The 19,410-nt window shown below is 40.4% G+C and overlaps 1 protein-coding gene across 1 annotated transcript in view; it reads right to left on the reverse strand.

The window, feature by feature from the left end:
- Nucleotides 1-133: 133 nt before the first annotated feature.
- Nucleotides 134-19,410, reverse strand: part of gjd1b (gap junction protein delta 1b) — a 32,354-nt gene continuing 13,077 nt past the window's right edge. The window contains exon 3 of the mRNA XM_086080943.1: nt 134-7,254. Within this exon, the coding sequence (XP_085937069.1) occupies nt 6,405-7,254 (850 nt within the window). The 3' untranslated portion in view covers nt 134-6,404. The remainder of the gene's footprint in view (nt 7,255-19,410) is intronic.

Below are 19,410 nucleotides of genomic sequence, written 5' to 3' on the forward strand. Positions count from 1 at the left end.
TCCCACAAGGACACGGGGTCCCCACAATGATAGTAAAAACCGAGAAAATGGTCCCCATGAAGTGATAAACTCACACGCATACACACATTAGATTGAATGACACCGAGTCATAAATCAGCCACAGCAACGGGCATGATGTAACATTCAAGGTTTAATTCAGTCTTTACATACAGAACATCAGTCAGAAATATACAGTAAACCTTTTAAGGTTTTTCAGGTACAGTACACCTTAGAATCTGCAGTTCAAGAGATTTTCACAAACAGCACAAAAAAACTTGTTTTGTATGTTTGATTCATGGTCATAGTTTGTGTTGAACCTTTTTCAATTCTCTAGTCGCACATAATTGTCACAAATGCTCACATTTGAGGGGCTATTTTTGTTTTTGTCATTTATTATATCCTATTAAATATTGATGACCTGTTAAATGCCAAATATTGGCTAAATGTGAATTATTCACACCCCTCAATGTACGACAAGCCTCTCCCATAGTGTACATGCATGCATAGTTGTGAGAAAATGGTGGACTTGGAGTATGTATGGGGCATTGTAAAAAGTTTCATTTCCTCAACTTGAAATTGTTTATTGTACAAATGAAGATCCTGAAATTGAGAGGACTGCAGGTCACAATCAAAGTTATGAGCCTGAGTGAGTGTGACACAGGGTCCTCGAACAAATCCGGCGTGCTGGAATCTTCCACTCACTGTAATTAGATCAAGTAATCACTATTGTTACTCTAATAGACTAGTAATCAGTGAAAGCTGAAATAGATCTAATCTGTCCTGCAGTTGAAACTCAAGTAGGCCTACAGTGCTTTAAATTGTTTTTTTTTCTCCCTTCTGGTAATACAATTTTAAATAAGATATTTATTTTTATACTCTATATGAAGGTGATTAGTCTCCAAAGGGAAAATTGTTTTTTCTTAAACTATGGCTTTATTAAGTTTGTATCAAAGTCAAAAGCCCTTGGATGGACTAGCAGGGCTCAAGGGCTGATAATCCTTAAGACTGGCTGTGGAAATCCTAAATTCATCTAAAACAACCTTTCCACCAACCAGTGCAGTTAGTTAGAAGTAGAAGGAGATAGATAACAACAGTGTGAAAACTGTAACCTGCTAACTGCATTCAACATACACAACAATGGACAATTGAGGACATCTTGCTTTTTGTGTCCATTGTTCTTGGAATGTGGCAGTTGATAAGCCCAAAAAAATTAAATGTTAGAGATATAACCCACAGCTCCACACCTTTGATACTGTAAGTGTAAAAAAAAAAGGGGGTGTGGTATGTCCTCACATTTTTGATAATAGGAAATAAATCTGAACTGCTTGGTGGAAACACGGTTTTAAGGTTCTTTTGGCAGTGGTATGAAGAATAATGTGTGTAATAGTGCACCTCTGTGTTAACACATGCTGATTTCCTGAGGAATCTGATTGTTAGTTGGTGTATTATAAAACTGATGACATTTTGTGTTGTTAGTCAATTGTAACAGTCAAGACAAAATAACTTGATTTTAAGGACACCTGCTTTGCACAAATGATTGTGTGATGTTTGTATTTTTCTGAAGTCAAATCGCAAGTAGCACCAGTAGACCATAAATAATTAATCTGCTTTTTTTTTTTTACTACACTTCCAAGTATAAGATGGCAAATTGTATTTTATTTCTACAAAAATGATTTTTCTTTCAAAAGAGCACAACTACTTTATTTCCTGAGTCTGTTGGATTTAAAAACAATGATATTGCAAAATTATCTGAGTAAAAATTTACCTGTTTTTAACAAATTAAAATTAATTAATTGTATATTAATTAATCATTGTGCTGGGATCTGAACCCTGGAATGTTCTCAACAGGTAGGCATCCGTCAATGACGGAAGTGCCCACCTTTTCGGCAAAGTGCCTGCATTTTTAGCAAGTGCTTCATTTATGACACGAAGCCTGACTTGGTTCGGTTGACGAAAACCTGCTAAAGCACTCGCTGAAAAAACGGGCACTTTGCCGAAGTTGTGGTTGTGGTCTAGTTTGCCTACCCATAGTCCTGTATATACCCTGTGTTTTGCTGAACTTATTGGCTCGTAAAGCCGAACCTCTCCTACAATATATTAAAAGGTATTCTAAGTAAAAGGTTGACTGTGTTGGGGTTATCCAAATCTTTTGTGTGTCTGTTGAACTACAATCACTGAGTTGGTATTGTGTCTGTACTGTCTGAACACCTTGGTCATTTATATACACACTTGGCATTGAGACACAACGGCTTGCTAAAAAAAAAAAAAGTATTTAAAAGTTATTGTGGAAGAAAACAGACATGCTTAATCTATTCATAACACATGCAGTTAAAAATAAAAAAGGAAACAAATCAAATTTTGCATATCACTTTGGCAAGGGAGGCAATATAACATTTTCTTCTAGTCTTTTAGGCTCTCTACTCTTGTTAATATTTGTATCTTTTGATCTTTTACATACAAAAACTTTCCTTTTTTGACGTTACTGCACAAAAAGAGCAACAGACAACAAAATGAACCCACACGTTGAGAAAAGACAAGCAAATGAGAAGCAATCAAGTTGCATCATTTCACAATGACAATAGAAAAGTAGACTGTGGAGAGTAGTGGAATGTTGGAAGAAATTTGCCTGCTTTGGGTAGTGCTGGACCACAGACTGTTGTGTTGCAGTCATCTGCCTGCCAGATAAATGAGGGCTTGAAAAAGCACACATTTTCCCGTATGGCGGAATCTTAGTGTGTGTGTGTCCTCCATCTTCTAAAAATAAGTCTAACCCCAGCAATGACCTGTGTTGTGGAGATGAGAGCAGTTCGGGGCATTGACTGCAGAAGGAGCTGCAGATAGTACAGAACATTGGCTTGGCGTTAAGGCTCAAGGTCAGTGATAAGCCTTTTTCTACAAGTGCGCGCTCTAACTGAGGAGCGAGCCAAGACTCAAACTCTATTATTAGGTATTCTGGAGTGTCGTGTCAGTGTATCTGCCCGGCGCATTCAGTGGAACACATCAATCTCAAATGAGGAGCATCCAAGATGCTTGGAAGAGTCTAAATCTGGGGATAATCACCTGGAAGAATCAGAGAGATTATGACAGTGGGAGTGAGTGGAGAACAGAGATTTTATGGGGATTTTGTCAGCTTCATCCTTTGTTCTTGTTGCTCCAAGACAGACAGGAGCTTGTGCTTGTTGACATGAGAACGCCATGTTATGTTAAGACACAGATTTAACACGAATAGCGCTAAGCGTGCCGTTTTGATTTGAATGAAGGTTGGACGACGGGTGTTGACTTCCTCATTTGTTGTTTTCACAAAGGACATATCACTTTTGTGTTCCACTGGATTAAGGAAAACTATTGTTGGTAGCTAACAGAAGTACAAGAATGGACATTTAGCCGTTGTGTGGCTGTATGTTACCATTTTAACGGAATTAATTCAAGAGGAAACTAAATAATGTGCGCATTGTTTGCATTTCATGTTTCAATATGAAAATAGAAGCAAAAGGCAGTAATAAAGCGATTCAGTCTGCAGAGGTAATGCTGGCCCACCACTACAAAATCCTGGATCACTTTTGGCTCCAATTCAGTGTAGTCATTTAACTGGCCAAATCATTTTGTTAGGTTTAGACTTAACAGTCTTGCAGCAGAGCCCTCTTCAAATTTAATGGAAGTACGGTGGAAGGCTGTAGGCTATGCCTCTAAATTGTCATAGAACCTTGGCATTTGACCCGCTGTAATACGCGATTCTCCGATCAGCAAATATGAAAGAATAAACTGTGCGTTTTTAGATTTGTCTTTGGCTTTTTAGCAGCATTTATTCCAAAATAAGAAGCAGCCTCACCAGGGTGTAGTAGGTTAACAAAGTCACATTTATCGTCACACGCAAAGACACTTTACTCCTATAAATTAAATTCTATGTTAGTGGAGAAGAAGGATAGATACCAGAACTTAGAGTCATTCAAGCAACAGCACTCCAATACACATCATCACTTGCTACCAAAGTGTTTGATGTTTTGTCTTTGGATGGATACTTTGATTTCTGTTATTTCCTATGAGAAACGTTATTAGAAATCCTAATAAATTACATCAGTTTCCAATGTTTCAGATGTGCCTGACTGGAAATAAAATACAACATTAGCTTAACTATTAGCTTAACGGCAATAACATGAAGCACATTTTCCCCAAATATTTGGTATGTGGCTTTGTGCTTAGTAATTATTGATCCATTGTGTGTCCGTAAGTAATCAAAATCATGACATTTAAAATCACGTGTGTATGGCTCACACCTAATTCGTAAAACCTCTGTCAAGCACCAGGAAATAGCATTATGTTAGGTTCTAGTACATTTTTGAAGCAGCCTCGCATCAGCTACTCATTTGCATTTTTGTATCCTTTCTGTTTACAACTGAGATCACCACGGTGGTGAGGTTTCTTAATCTCTCCACCAGCATATGGTATAAAAACAATTATAATTATGTCATCATTTGCACCACCTGTTGAAGCCTAACAGATGAAGAGGTCAAAAGTACCCAAGACCATTTTGTGTCTTTCCAGAACTGGACCGTAATATAGTAGAATGACATTTTCAAGGTTAACACTGAACTTTACCTTAGTCAAACAACCATTCACACTCACATTCACACCTCTGAGGGTTGTTTATGGTTTTCAATTCACCTATAATGCAAGTTTTTTGGATTGTGGAAGGAAGCTGGCGCAACCAGTTGTAACACACTGCACCGGAAGCCCGAGTCTAGATTTTGAATCCAGAACCTCTCGACTGTGTGGCAGCTGCCCCATATACAGTAATTCCCAACCAAAATTCCTTCAGTCTACCACTCTCCCACTTGTCTTTATAAATCAAGGTGCAACATTTTCATTTTTTTTCAAATACTTTCACAGCGCTCTTTTACTAGTCTCTTACATAGCATGCATGCTGAAATCCACTCAGGAGATCAATGGACAATAAAAACTCTCATTACGATCTATACGTCATTGGGTTGCACAGCTTGATCATTCAATAAGATTGCATCATGTAAACATGCCTTTTTCACATGGCTCCCAGGCCTTAGTTGCTTGAAGGTGTGCAGCTGATTTTGAAAAAGCAAATCAATGGAAAAACAAACATGATAGATTTGACGGTTGCATTTCAAATGCAAATGAGCAAGGTTAAAAAAGGAATCAAAATCAGGTGCACAACCTCAAAAACATGGACAAACAAAGGTCATAACAATTCCCTCTCCATGCTGCTAAACAGTTTCATTAGTGAAACATGGACAAAAATGTATAAAAAAAAAAAGAAAAAAAGACAGTTCTTACAGTTAGAAAAGGAAAGATGATTTCACAAACGCCCCACCAATAGAGATAAATAAATCTATCTGATATACTCTAAATGGATAAATATCACTCATATTCTATTCATCTTTTCAACGATAAAATCGGTCTCTCAATGATGGCACCATTGCGTTCTAAAAAGAAAATGATAACACATTGTGATCTTTTTCATAGATTTCAAGTCCTCGGCTCTCCTTCTGCTCGGGATCTCCCTCGACCTTCAGCACCCTGGAATGCAGCTGAGAGGAACGTTTGGTTTGTGCTTTGGGAGAGACAAACGTTTACACACCAAGTCCATGTGTTCATTAGTTCTTCTCCAACATCGACGTAGAAGGAGAGCGGCGAGGGTCATTACTGTCATCCGAAGCCCCCTGGGCTCCACTTAGCTGCCAACTCTGGTGTAAGAGCGAGCGAGAGATAGGGAAGAGGAGCGAAAAAAATGTGTTCATGGTACTAGCTGTGTTTGTGTTAAAATAATATTTTGCCAAGAGACAAAACATAAACACCATCATTCTTCTTCTCTTGGCTTTGGCTTGGTGACGATGATCAGAAGCAGCTCCTTCTCGCTTGGCTTCACTTTCAGCCGCAGGAGGAAGCGACGGAGCCGCGCTCCCTCGCTTCCCCCCTTTCACATGTTTTGCCAGAGCGTCATGTCCCCCTCCTAGTCTCTCACACTCACAAACTCGCCTCCTCTCTCCTGTCGTGCCTCTGACAGGTCTTCCGTTCCTTCTTTTTGTGCTGTTGCCTCTTATACTCCCTGTCCCATCCCTTTTTTTCAGTGAAGCTGACATAGTCCAGAAAAGCACCATGGGATGCGTCAGAAGACTGCCATCAAACCCCCCCCCCCCACCCCAAATAACACAAAACAGCCCCATTTGCTTGTTCTCTCGAAAATGAGATTAAAATGTCTTTTGAGTCTTAGATTTCTGACTCAACTTTCTAAGTTACCAAGATGGACGCTTGGTTGTCATTCCATCATCACAGAGAGTAATAAGATATGTGGTTTGACCCCTGCACTCAAATCTTAATGACTTCATTCTCACACTCGCACATTCATCCCACTCCTCTTCCTCTGCTCTTCATCATCAGACATAGGCTGACTCACTGGACTGTGTGCGCCCCAGGTTGGGCGGTTGGGACAGATGCGCCATGTCTTTCTTCCTGATCTCACAAATGGATTTCCTGCGGGCCTGGACGCCCCTGATGGCCGCTTTAATCTTGCGCCAACCCAGATGGTTGAGCTCGGCCAGGTTGAGCACCACGCAAATGCCGCTCACCGCGAACATGAAGACCAGGAAAACTGTTTTTTCTGTGGGCCTCGACACATAGCACTCCACCTCCTTCAGACATGGGTAGCGGTCACATTCGAAAATCCCAGGCACGCTAAAGCCATAGAGGAAGTACTGGCCGGCCAAAAATCCAATCTCCAGTGCGTTTCGGAATACCACTTGAATGATGTAAAAACGTGAGATCCCTTCTTGTCGCCGTACTTTGGAGCTCTTCCCGTGCGTGAGGCCTCGCGGGGCATTGGGGATCTCCTTTACTTCTAAGCAGTCAGGTTCTTCCTTCCCGCCGCCGCCGTCGCCACCGTGCTGGACTAAAATTCCGTTAATGTTGCGGAGCTTTCGTGCCCCATCCCTTCCCCCATAGTCCCGCTCCATTATGGGATAGAGAAAAGAGTAGCGTCGGTCCCGCTGTTTGGCCGACTGGTGGACCGAGTAAGTAATGAAGCAGAGACTTGGCGTGCACACCAGTATGATCTGGAATACCCAGTAGCGGATGTGGGAAATGGGAAAGGCCTTGTCATAGCACGCCTGGTTGCAGCCCGGCTGCAGGGTGTTACAGATGAACATGGTCTGCTCGTCCTCATACACTGTCTCGCCGACGATAGCCACGATCAGGATGCGAAAAATCACAACCACCGTCAGCAGGATCCTAGACAAGGAAAACAAAAACAGAGAAATGAGGAAAATCAATGTTTTCCTTTCCTTTCATGCACTATCAACCATCTGGATCGTAGGAAAATAGAAAAGCACTGGAAATTAATTTCAAAATTCCACTGCCGGATCATTATTTGACATTCATTGACGAACAACATCAATAGTAATGTTTATGGCCGTTTGATGGAATGCAGAACAGGGTGTTCCTTTCCTATGTTGGGCAATCCCTCTCCTATAGTCCATTCACATGTAAGCGAAATGTGTGGTGTGTTTTTTCTCCCTTAGCATTTCAGCCCACACATTATGTGAGCCCGAAACCAAAATAAACTTTTGAAAAAATGTGTTTACAAATCCCTAAATGTGACATCATACACTAAGTAAGGCAGTCCTCGAGTTACAGCTGAGTTCCGTTCTTACGCTATCAATGTAACCCGAATTTCGACTTTTGACGGATTTGACCATTAACGTTGATATTTACATCAAAGTACTTTGTACAGTAATTTTTAAAAAACATTTGCGCGACCTTGAAGAGCCGGAACCAATATTTCGTGTTTAAACACGGAAATGTGACACGCCTGATGGCGAGTAGACCTGCTCGATGGACGCCCGTTGCTGGAAGTAACAACACAACTTTAAATAATTTTAAAATGGTGTAATTACTGTGGGAATTTAGCAAAAAAGAAGGTGCCACGGACAAGGCGCCTTAAAGTCAAAACTACGTAGGTCGCAGACGACGTAACCCGAGGACTCCCTGTACTATTACTTGTGCTCTTACCACGGCAGCAAACAGCAACCGAGTGCAACTCGAAGACAACAAGCTGTGTGGGTCCGAAATATAAAACAAGAAACAGGCTGGGGGAGTCCTAACCAAGCCTTGTTGCATGAATTGATTAAGTCTACTCGGATGAGAGGTGAAACATCTTTTAAGGCAGCGTTCACACGACAGCTACTACATTTTTTCATGCAGTGTAAACGGTACAATTCAGATTTTTTCACACCCGACCTGGGCCTCTTTCGTATGTGGATATAAATCGGATATGTATGCGGTGCGTCTGCACTGTGAACGCGCATCCGCATGTATCCGATTCATACGTCATCAAAACCTTAATATACCTCTGCGCGGGCGGGAGAGACCGCTTGGAAGGGAGACTACTGACAAATCTCTGAATATATACAAAGCTGTTTTGAGTAACAGAGTTACATTTTCATTTGTCTTTAATTTAATCACAATTGAAACATGAAGCATAAAGTTGACATGTGTGGCGATAGTAAAAATTCGGGTTACATTCGGGTGGAGTTGCATCACGGGCGTGTTCACATTAAATGTCGCATTTGTTTTTGTAATGTGAACGGTACGTAAAAAGATTGGATTTAACAAAAAAATCCGAATTGGACACCCTGCAGTGTGAACGTAGCCTTAGACAAACAAAGCAGTCCAGTTGAGATCGATTCAATGAAATGATCAGGATGAATGAGAATTCTGACATATGCATAACAAGAAACACGGATCATATATTTTTTTCTGTGTCTTTTCTACACTCCTTACTGCATTATGATAGTTGTGTTCTATGAAAATAAATGAATGCCCTTGAGTCTTTTTGACTTACAAATCAATGGCTTTCAAACAATGAAACACATTTTTCCTTATACTAGCCCAGGGGTAGGCAAGTTCGGTCCTAGAGAGCCGCAGTCCTGCATGTCTCCTGCCTGCAACCCAGGTGTTTCAAATCATCAGCTCATAATTAGGTTCTGCAGGAGCCTCAGCTGTGTTCGAGGAGGGAGACATCAAAAACATGCAGGACTGCGGCTCTCTAGGACCGAACTTGCCCACCCCTGTACTAGCCATAATACTGAAATAGTACATGACTGAAATGTATTTTTATTTAACCTCTAATTATTAATTACTTGATGAGCAACGTCCATCCATTCATTTTCTATACAGCTTTTCCAAATTAGGGTTGCATGTGAGCTGGTAGCTAGTTTGGGCAAAATGTGTAGAACACCCTGAACTGGTCCCCATTAGATCGCAAGGCTCACCCTCTTAAAATAATTGCCTAGGTCTTTTTTTTTTTTTACCCGGGTACATGCAGTGTCTTCTCAGTTTTCCAGTTATTTCTGTGGCAGCACTATTTTGAGGCTTGGCATGTGTACTACATTGTTTTAGACACGTATATTTATTTTCCTGATATGGCTCCATCTTTACTAATTGCTTTTTGAAAATTGAAAAGAAAATCATACATTTATATTTTTCTGTGGGGGAGGACTAAGTATAATCCATGAACGCTGACAATTCAATTCACATGAATTCTGGCACAGGAAAAACAAAAAATATGGGAGAGCCAACCCTATCAACAGGCCACGGTTGTTTGTATATTTATTTTATTTGCTGAAAAAAACAACAACAAAAAACATGCATACACAATTTCTAGCATTGTAATTTCTAGTAGGCAAATGCACCATTTGACAAAGTGTGTTAACTACAGTGACTTTGCAAAGGAAGACACTGGACTATAGTCAACAAAGAAGATCTTGACTGACTTGTGACCTACTCTCCAACCGCTTTGTCAAATCAGTTTAGACATAAAGTAGCTCCGAAAGAAATGTTCCATGCATATGAATGGAGGGGGAAACAACTCAGAATAAAGGTCAAGCAATCAGGGGAGGTAACTATGGAGGCTTTGTGGGTCCTCTTCATCTGGAAGAGCGTACAAGAGCGAAGTCACAGGGGTAAAGCAAATGGAAGACAGCAAGTTCATGATGGAGAGAGACACGCTGTCACTTCTTGGCTACTGTTTATCCCGACGAGGACCAGGGCACAAAAATTCGATTCATCAGCAGGGTAAAAAAATGCCACAAAATGTCCATGCAAGGGCAATCCCATGACTCACTTCTGCTTTCTTTTGTTTTGTTTCCAGTGCAGCTGTGAATATGTATTATGTTCAATAGTGCCAAATGTAAACAGAACACAACAAAGTGGGAGTGCAATGAATATTGTAAAATGGCTTAGATAAATATGAGGCTAGTACAGTTTGTGAGGTTTACATTGGCATACGTTATACTTTTACACATACCGTACTGTATGCAATGCCGGGGCCGGCCGTAGCCAATGTGGCGCCCACCTCCAACGACGATTTACATACACTTAAGTGAAGCTGAATTTGTAATATTGCCTTTAATTTATAAGATAATGTCACACAATTTAATATGACATATTAAATAATGTTTTTATTATAATATTCAGTAGTTTGGATATAATTATACTGAAGGTGAATTTTGAGTTTTGGCACCCCCAAGACTCCATGGTGCCCTTAGCATCGGCCTGCGTTGCCAAATTGGTAACCTGACCCTGTGCAATGTTATATTATATGAATGTATTATATGTAATAATGGTAGAACCGAATCTCAATGCAAGATAGTGGTTGTCATTCTAAACATGTGCATCCAATGCTGACTTGGCATAGCTTTTACGTGTGTCCTTCCTTGATGTTAACACAAACCAGTAGACATGCTCTGCTAAGTTTGTTACAGTCCTACATTACTGCTCGGGTTCCTCTCCAGCAAACAACATTTTTTTCCGTTCAGCCCACATTTATTTTTCAGATGTAAGGCTAAGGAAACAGCACCTCGCCAGCAAGCCTTTTGCGTATCACTGCTTGTGTGTGACTGTTGGCTGTCTCACTCTACAGCTGTATGCAGACAAGGATATTTCTGCTGATTGAGCGTTGCCTTGAAGTTTGGGTCCACTTCCATATAAGATCATCTCTCCTAATCACCATCATTTATTTTAATGAGAATCTCATGAATAACAACATGATGAATGGCTCCCATTGCTCCATGTGACTCAAAGTGCACAGCATTAAATAGCCCATCAAACCTGACCTCATTACATTAATCATGGATTTATGGCTTTTGTGTGCATACAAGTCACAAGACGGTCATATATCAAAGCAAATTTTCCGGCAGTGTGTGGATTTTATTTTTGTCTAAATGCAAAATACTATATGTAGACGAAAACACACTAGTGTAACACCATGCTGTCATTATGAGCATCACGCACATTTAAGTCGCCAGCGGTTATCACCATTTCATTCTGTGAGGGAAACCACTTAACGTTGTCTGCTCATCGACCCAGAGCAGTGACAATGCTCCGGTCACACATGGATCATTGCGCCATTTTCCACACAGAGATGCCTCCATGCAAGACTGTCATTGCTGTTTTAAAGCCAATGAGAGGCGTATGAAGATGGCTGTTTTCACACCCACAATGGCATAAATAGGCCATTTTTTAAAGATGCCAATTTGTGGGTGCGAAATTACCAACACCCGGTATAGCTTGTCTTTACGCAGATTGACGCTGCTCGCTGCGCCGGACTTGAGCCAGTCATGGAAAAAAAAAGCCCCAAGTGTCAACAACTAGTCAACAAACAATATGCATGCCTTGAACTTTTTCACATTTTGCTCTGCGTCAATACTTTGTACAGCCACATTTCTCTGCAATTACAGGTGTAAGTCTCTTGTGGTATGTCTCTACCAGTTTTGCACATTAATACACTGACTTTTTTGCTAATTTTTCTTGGAAAAAAAAGACAAAAGCTCAGCCAGATTTGATGGAGAACGTTAGTGAAGAGCAATTTTCATTTTTCCATTCTCCGTCTTTGTCTTTTCCAGCCTCCAACAGGTTTTCTTCTAGAATTACCCTGTGCCATATTTACTACTTTAAACCATGCTTTAAACATATCCACAACTTTATCTCTGACCCGTCAGGTGAGTTCCTTGGTCTTCATGATGCTGTGGTTCACTAGGGTGAACACAGAACAGGTGTATTTATACTGAAGGTAAATTGCACACAAGTGGACTCTATTTCCTAATTAGGTGACATCTGAAAGGCAATTGATTGCACTGGATTGCATTTAGGGGTATCACGTACACAGGGCTAAATACAAATGCACACCACACCTTTCAGATTAAATTTACTTCAAATTTTGGTTTGGTTTATGGTTTTATTGAACATATAAACACATTACAAGTCTAAAATATAAATTGAAGTAAAAAAGAAAAGAATAGGAAGAAAGAAAAGAGTTAATATGTTAAAAAATGTACTCGTGTGTTACCAATTAAGTTTAATGAACTCAATTAATTAAACTTGATATATTCACTTTGGATTAATTTAATTCAATCGTATGTTACCAATTGAAGTGATTTTTTTTTAATTGGTCAACAATTCAATCTGTAATCTTAAATTGGTTCAACAATTCTCTTTTTAGAGTGTAGGGAGGATCAACACCTGGAGGAAGTCTGTAGTAGGACGGGAAACACATTATCTTCTTTTTTTTTTAAGGTGCACGAATTATGATGCTCTATCATATTTGGAGCACAATTAGTTTGGTTTGACCATGGTCATTACCTGAACCCTGAGCAACTGTGATGTCATTTTCAGTTAAAGTGCCAAAATGGCCGCCCCCCAAGATGGATAAAAGCAGGTGGATTTTGCTGTTTTATTCATATTCCACAAACGCATTATTAATAATACAAATACCATGTATAGATTCATGGGGCTGCATAAAACATACTGTATTATTGTAAAGACAATTTTGGGGTTGACTTCCCGTTTAAACGTTAATCCAGGGAAAGGCCCTGGCCACTGAACCTGAGACTTTGCCAGATAACAGTTGGATTGAATTTAGTAGGGTGAATGGAAATCTACCAATCACAGTGGTTTTGCCAGTCTTGTGTGGCACAGATGTGGATTCACAGGGCGGAGATAATCCTTCCCAGCGCGTGAGGGCACGCAGTTGACATGCGCCTCAAAACGACAGACCGTTGACAACCTTTAAAGTGGAAAAATATGTAGACATTTTTTTGGGTCAATCTTCCCACCTGTGATGAGCTGCCAAGTCTAAGAGTAAGAGAGTCTGTAGAACAATTGGAAAAATGGGGAAGAAAATGTGTGTGCCTTTGTATTGGCTGTGTTAAGAAGCTTAGTGAGCAGATAATTCACAATACCAGAGTGAGAGAGTGCAGCGCTAAACACAAAAACATATATTTTGTATTTCATCACAAGCAACACAAACATCAAGAGTGACTACAAACTACTTGAACTAGCTGGATTCACACAAAAAAGGACATCAAATTGCACTCTAGGATGAATTAGTTCCAGACAGGGATAAAAAGATTATAAAGTCACCCGGAAAAAAAATCCAGTGAAGCTGAGACATCTCCTTAAATTAAAAGAGAAACCTGCCAGTGCCAGGACAGTATGCGAGAGATCGAGTGGGGTAGTAAGGAAACTAGCAATGGAAGAAAATCTCATCACAGAGAATGAATTATATAATCGTTTCAACACGCAAACCCACTGCATGTAATCTGTGACTGGGCCAAGGGAGGATTCTTGCATTAGCATTTTTTTTTATTGTTAATGCTATCAAATAGCTTTAGATGATCAAAACCCATGCAGTAAAACCCTCGCCTACCCAGTCACCCTTTTGTCTAAGAGAGGCGAGGGCTGAATGAATATTTTCACCGAAACACGAGATAAGAAACCCTTCTGGATAAATACAAATACAATTGTGCAATCAATTCATGTTTATGTTACATAAATGCATTTTCTTGTTTGCACACATCAAAATATTGAACTCTCTTCTTGCTCCCAAAAACAATCAAGCAATAGTTACGCTTCATCTCACTGTGCATGCACTTTGGTCACATTTGTATTCAGATTAGCACATGTCAGCACGCTCGCACCCTCTGCTCCCAGCAGACGCTGTTTGTTGTTCCCTTTGAATAATATTTTGCCTGTGTGACCATACAAGCATGGGGATTATGCAAAAACATGACACCAACATCTCCGGGTCGGGGATGAGATCCTGCCCCAAGGGGAGGAGTTTAAGTATCTTGGGGTCTTGTTCACGAGTGAGGGTAGGTTGGAGCGGGAGATCGACAGGCGGATCGGTGCTGCGTCTGCAGTGATGCGGACGCTGTATCGGTCCGTTGTGGTGAAGAATGAGCTGAGCCGAAAGGCAAAGCTCTCGATTTACCGGTCGATCTACGTTCCTGGCCTCGCCTATGGTCACGAGCTGTGGGTCGTGACCGAAAGAACAAGATCCCGGAAGGGCTCTCCCTTAGAGATAGGGTGAGAAGCTCGGTCATCCGGGAGGGACTCAGCGTCGAGCCGCTACTCCTCCGCGTTAAGAGGAACCAGTTGAGGTGGCTCAGGCATCTGGTTCGGATGCCTCCTGGACGCCTCCCTGGGGAGGTGTTCCGGGCATGTCCTACCGGCGGGAGGCCCCGGGGACGACCCAGGACACGCTGGAGAGACTACGTCTCTCGGCTGGCCTGGGAACGCCTTGGGATCCTGTCGGAGGAGCTGGCTGAAGTGGCTGGGGAGAAGGAAGTCTGGGCTTCCCTGCTAAAGCTGCTGCCCCCGCGACCCGACCCCGGATAAGCGGAATTGAAGACGAACAAACGAACGAACGATGACACCAACATCTCAGAAACCAAGTGCAAAAATTGGGTTTCTGCCACGTTACTACTGTACATTCATTTTTTTCTCCTTCATTATGCAGGGGGTTTAGAAAAAAAATCACAGTGCATGTTTTATGGATTCAATTAGTTAATTTCTTAGGAGGAAAAGAGTGCAAAATCACTTTACTGTCATATTTGTGCTCTCAGTTTGTGTCCTTTGTGTTGCAACTGCCTGATGTAATCAGCAGCCTATGAGAGTCATCCGCAACCTATAAAGGGAACACCGAGAGGACACATTCTGTTTGTCGGACGATTCATCTGCTTGCCTACACAGCCCAATGAATGATTTTTTTAATTTCACCCAAAAATTTCAAAACTATTATTTGTTATTTGTTATTATTCGTGTCGTTTTTGGGATCCAACTCCTGAACATAACCCCGACCATCCTGTATAGTAGTATGGATGTGCAATATTTGGTAATATTATTATAATCCATTTCTGCAAACTACAAAAACGACACGCCATATTGGCTATAATACAACATATATGGGCAAAGTGAATGAATGCTGGACCAAAATCAATGTGGGATAAGAATGAGAAGTGGGGACAAAGTAGAGGAAGTCATTGACAATGAGAGATAAGAAGATGTGGCTGTGGAAATGAAAGGGAGAAGAGCAGCTGAGGTTCCTTACCCAGAAACCCCATGACAACCTAGCCCCACCCTGCCCTCCTTTCCCCCAGTTTCTCATCCCTTCATTCCCCTCTCCACTCAACTTCCTTCTGCTAGTTACCAAGGCAACAAGCGAGGAGCAGAGACAAGGGGAGAGAGAAGTGTGCCGCCGAGCAGCAAAGTAACGAAAACAGCTTTTTTTTTGTTTTTTTTGCTGAGGTTCTATTGGACCAGCCGCACACTGCTGGTTGACTGCAATGCTAAAAATGCTTTGAAGATTTGGAGGCAAAATAGTCCCTATTGCCCTCTTTTAATTTCATACATAATTTATTGAGAAAGCTTGCTGGAAACTTGAAGATAATGATGCTCTTTTTGAAAGAAATTGAATGAAGTATTTAAGTTAGTGGTGGGGCTATGATCAGAGATTGTTCTCTGTGGGCAGCTCTTGACAGTGATGTAAACCTCTTGAGTGTTATGGCGGAACTGTTAATCCTTTTCAGACTCTCTTCAACCTTCAACACCTGCTCCCTCTCTGCTTAGCTTTGCCTTTTTGCTGCTCTGCTCTGCTCGCCCTCTCCATCTCTGTTCCTCTTTACTCTTAGTTACATTTCATTGACTTCCACGTATAGAACTGATGCCCGTCTTCCTGGAATGATGTGTTTAACTGAAGTTACCAACGGTCAGTTGCTTGTTTACTCATCGTACACTCATCGAGCAGCAGCATGATCATTTGGTTCAAGTCAACTGCAATGGCGCTTTCTAGATATTTGGGAAGTTTGACACACTTAGATCTTAAAGGGAAAGTCAAGTATTAAGATTTATTTTCAAGAATATGTTCTATACAGCCCCACTAGTCTAAATATGGTATTCTGGTTAATATTGCGTATATAAATTAAGCAGCAAAATCCAGCAGTCTATAAATATAAGCCGGCCATTTTGCCACTTTCGATATATATGTTGTTTTTCCATTTGTATTTAATTTTTTAATTATCTTTTTTTATATCCGTTTTTATTTTCACTTTTATTCATTTATTAGCCACCGTTGTTGTGGAAAACATAGATATATACTCTCACACTCACAGAATTATTTCAAGCCTAATGTAATTTTTTTACATGACAAATTCCCATTTACCTTTTTTTTTAAAGATAATTTTTACACAAACCTACCAAATAAACCTTATATGATACATATTCATTAGTCTAATCAAGCCTATTTATTTGAAATGCATAAGAGAGTAGTTATTTAAAATACATAAAGTATATTGTTTGAATTGCATAATAATCAGGTTACGTATACATAAATATACTGCTACGTGAAAACCCCTTACGTCCATTTATTTATGTTTTCATTTTTTACATTTTTATGTTTTGGGGATGAAACTGAATGCAAGGATCTCAAAAAGGTAAAAATAAAAAAAGTAATTCTATTTTATTAACACTAAATACATAAACCTGAAGATTACGCATTTCAGAGAAATAGGCTTTATTATACTAATGAATATGTATCATATATGTGTTTTATTTGCTAGGTTTGTGATCAAATTAACTTTAAAAAAGTCAATGGGAATTTGTTATGTAAAAAAAATTACATAAATCTTAAATTCGGCTTGAAATATTTCTGTGAGTGTAGCTTTAGATTGACATGCACATAGGAGCTGAAATGTGACTGGACGCACAGACAAAAAATAACCACAAACATAAACTGAAGGCATTTTTTGGAACAAATACTCTATTCGAATTCAGGATGTACGTGTTGGTCAATGTTAATAATGCTTCAGCCAGTAAAGAAGGTCTTGCTAGCAGGAACCACACACCACTGAAGTTTACCAACTGTTGTGTCATTTGAATACATTTATTTAAGCCCCTGGCTGTATGCAGTTTGGCCATCCCATCCAAACACAAAACAGCAATACATCTCATCCCATCACATCAAATTTGAAATCTCAAAATAGCTTCATTCTTGACTATCTTCCTTGCTGTGGTTTATCAATAGCTCATAGTTCACAGCAGGTCATCTGGCATCAAGCTATATCCAAGCGCACGCACACGCTCATAAGCCCACAGGGATGTTCCGGGGCTTGAAGCCAGTGACAGAAGGAGTGAGGTGGCTACGCTCTCTCCTGCTGACAGACCTTTATCCTGCATGGCCACCTTCTTCCTAACAGGCATACACACACGGACGCATGCACATACACACACTTACACAGCTGCACCCAAATGCATAGAAGAATGTAGTGCACTTACATAGAGACTGATTATTTATCTGTTACAAGGTAAGGACACCTCTTCATTCACATGTGCATACAAACACAAATACTTTTTAATCACAGAGAAACAAACTCTCCCAGATGTTGCAGGGCGTCACAAAGCCGATTGTGTCTGACATTGCCAGGTTCGCCCAATCCCCTCGGAGGATAAAACTAAATTCCATACCAACCAGGAATAGTTATTTTAGCATTACTCTAACTGTCTGGCATGCTAAACATGTGTTTACGTTAATTAAAATGGGGTTCCTATCAGGTTGTTCCAAATAATCTCATTTGCTCAGTTGACATCAGTTATATTCATTATTTTAGACACTTTGCCCAATTAACTGACTTCCAGTGAGAGGCGGATATATCCTTAACCCATTTAAAAGTCCATTATTGCCAATATTCGGGTTTTGTAAGACCATGATAACACGCGCAATAACCCGAATATGCTCTTAGACCCCTGGGTTACTCCTTTCATAACCGGAATTCTGGTTCATATAAACGCAATTGAAATACCTCGATTGACCGGGGCATTGTTTTTTGTTGTGCGCTTGCTCACAACCTCGTCTCCTTTTCCTTTTTCTTCACTTATTTGTATTTGCAAGGAATCTTGGTTTTTATACTCGTAACTAACCCTAACCCACTCGCTCGTATACGGGTCTCTCTTGAATACGTTGATTTCTCTGCGGCATTTTCACGTCATATTGTGTCTCAATAGGGGCTTTTCCACCGCCGGAACTTTTTGAGAACTGTTCAATTTACCTTTGTAAAATTCAGTTTGTGCGTTTTTCCACCAACAACAATTTACCGGATAATTAAATTCCCCAGGGGGCATCCGAGTACTATCTCAGCAGCAGGGTCTTGCTGAGCCAGGCTGGAACTTTGTGGGGGCGGGCTGTACTGACCAAGGCTGATTTGGTTGGTCAAATTTGGGGAGTGTTGTTCTTACATCGGCTGGGCTCATCAAACTCATACGTCATCAAACTCATTTGAATTAATTACAGAGAACTCTAAGACACTGTGGAAACACAATTATAAATTCCCTGCGGAACTTTTACAACCAAGAACTCCCTTTACTCAGAACTCAAAGATCCTGGGCTTGTTGGTGGAAAAGCAGCTTATGACTACATTTACATGCAGGCAATAACCTTTTTAAAACTAGAATATTGGCAATATTCGGGTTTCGTAAGGTCATCTAAACACGCGCAATAAACGGAATATGCTCTTATTTGGGTTTTTAAAAACTTGATTAAGACCCCTGGGTTACTCCTTTCATAACCGGAATTCTTGCTCTTATAAACGCATTCGGAATATCTCAATCGATCATGACTGTAATTATTGGAAATTGAGACCAAAAAAAATAAAATAGCCAAACGACAGCTCAACTCTTATGAGTCGAGTACCACTGTATTTGCTTTCTCATATAGATAATGTTGTGGTCGGTGAATGTATACTGCATTTAATAGTGAAGAAATAAGTATTCAAATGCATTCAAACAAGGGTAATGCAGTAAATGCAATAAATGGTATAAATTTGCTCTACCAATCGCCGTAAAGAGATGTGAAATGATGTATCTGCCCCAGTGTAAAAATTGGCCTCAAGCATACCTGACAATGGAGCTACCAGCCCTATTTTCAAACAGCTACAAGCTGGTTAAAACAAACAAAACAAACACAAAAATGCTAAGCTAAATTGCGAAGCACTATCTTGGCCAAACACTGCCCTACCATGGTTCCACTAAGTCACTTTTCCTCGCCTCCATGGCAGG

Source organism: Leptonotus elevatus, chromosome 7, assembly GCF_054856555.1.
Source record: "Leptonotus elevatus isolate MCC_2025b chromosome 7, RoL_Lele_1.0, whole genome shotgun sequence".
NCBI classification, from domain to species: Eukaryota; Metazoa; Chordata; class Actinopteri; order Syngnathiformes; family Syngnathidae; genus Leptonotus; species Leptonotus elevatus.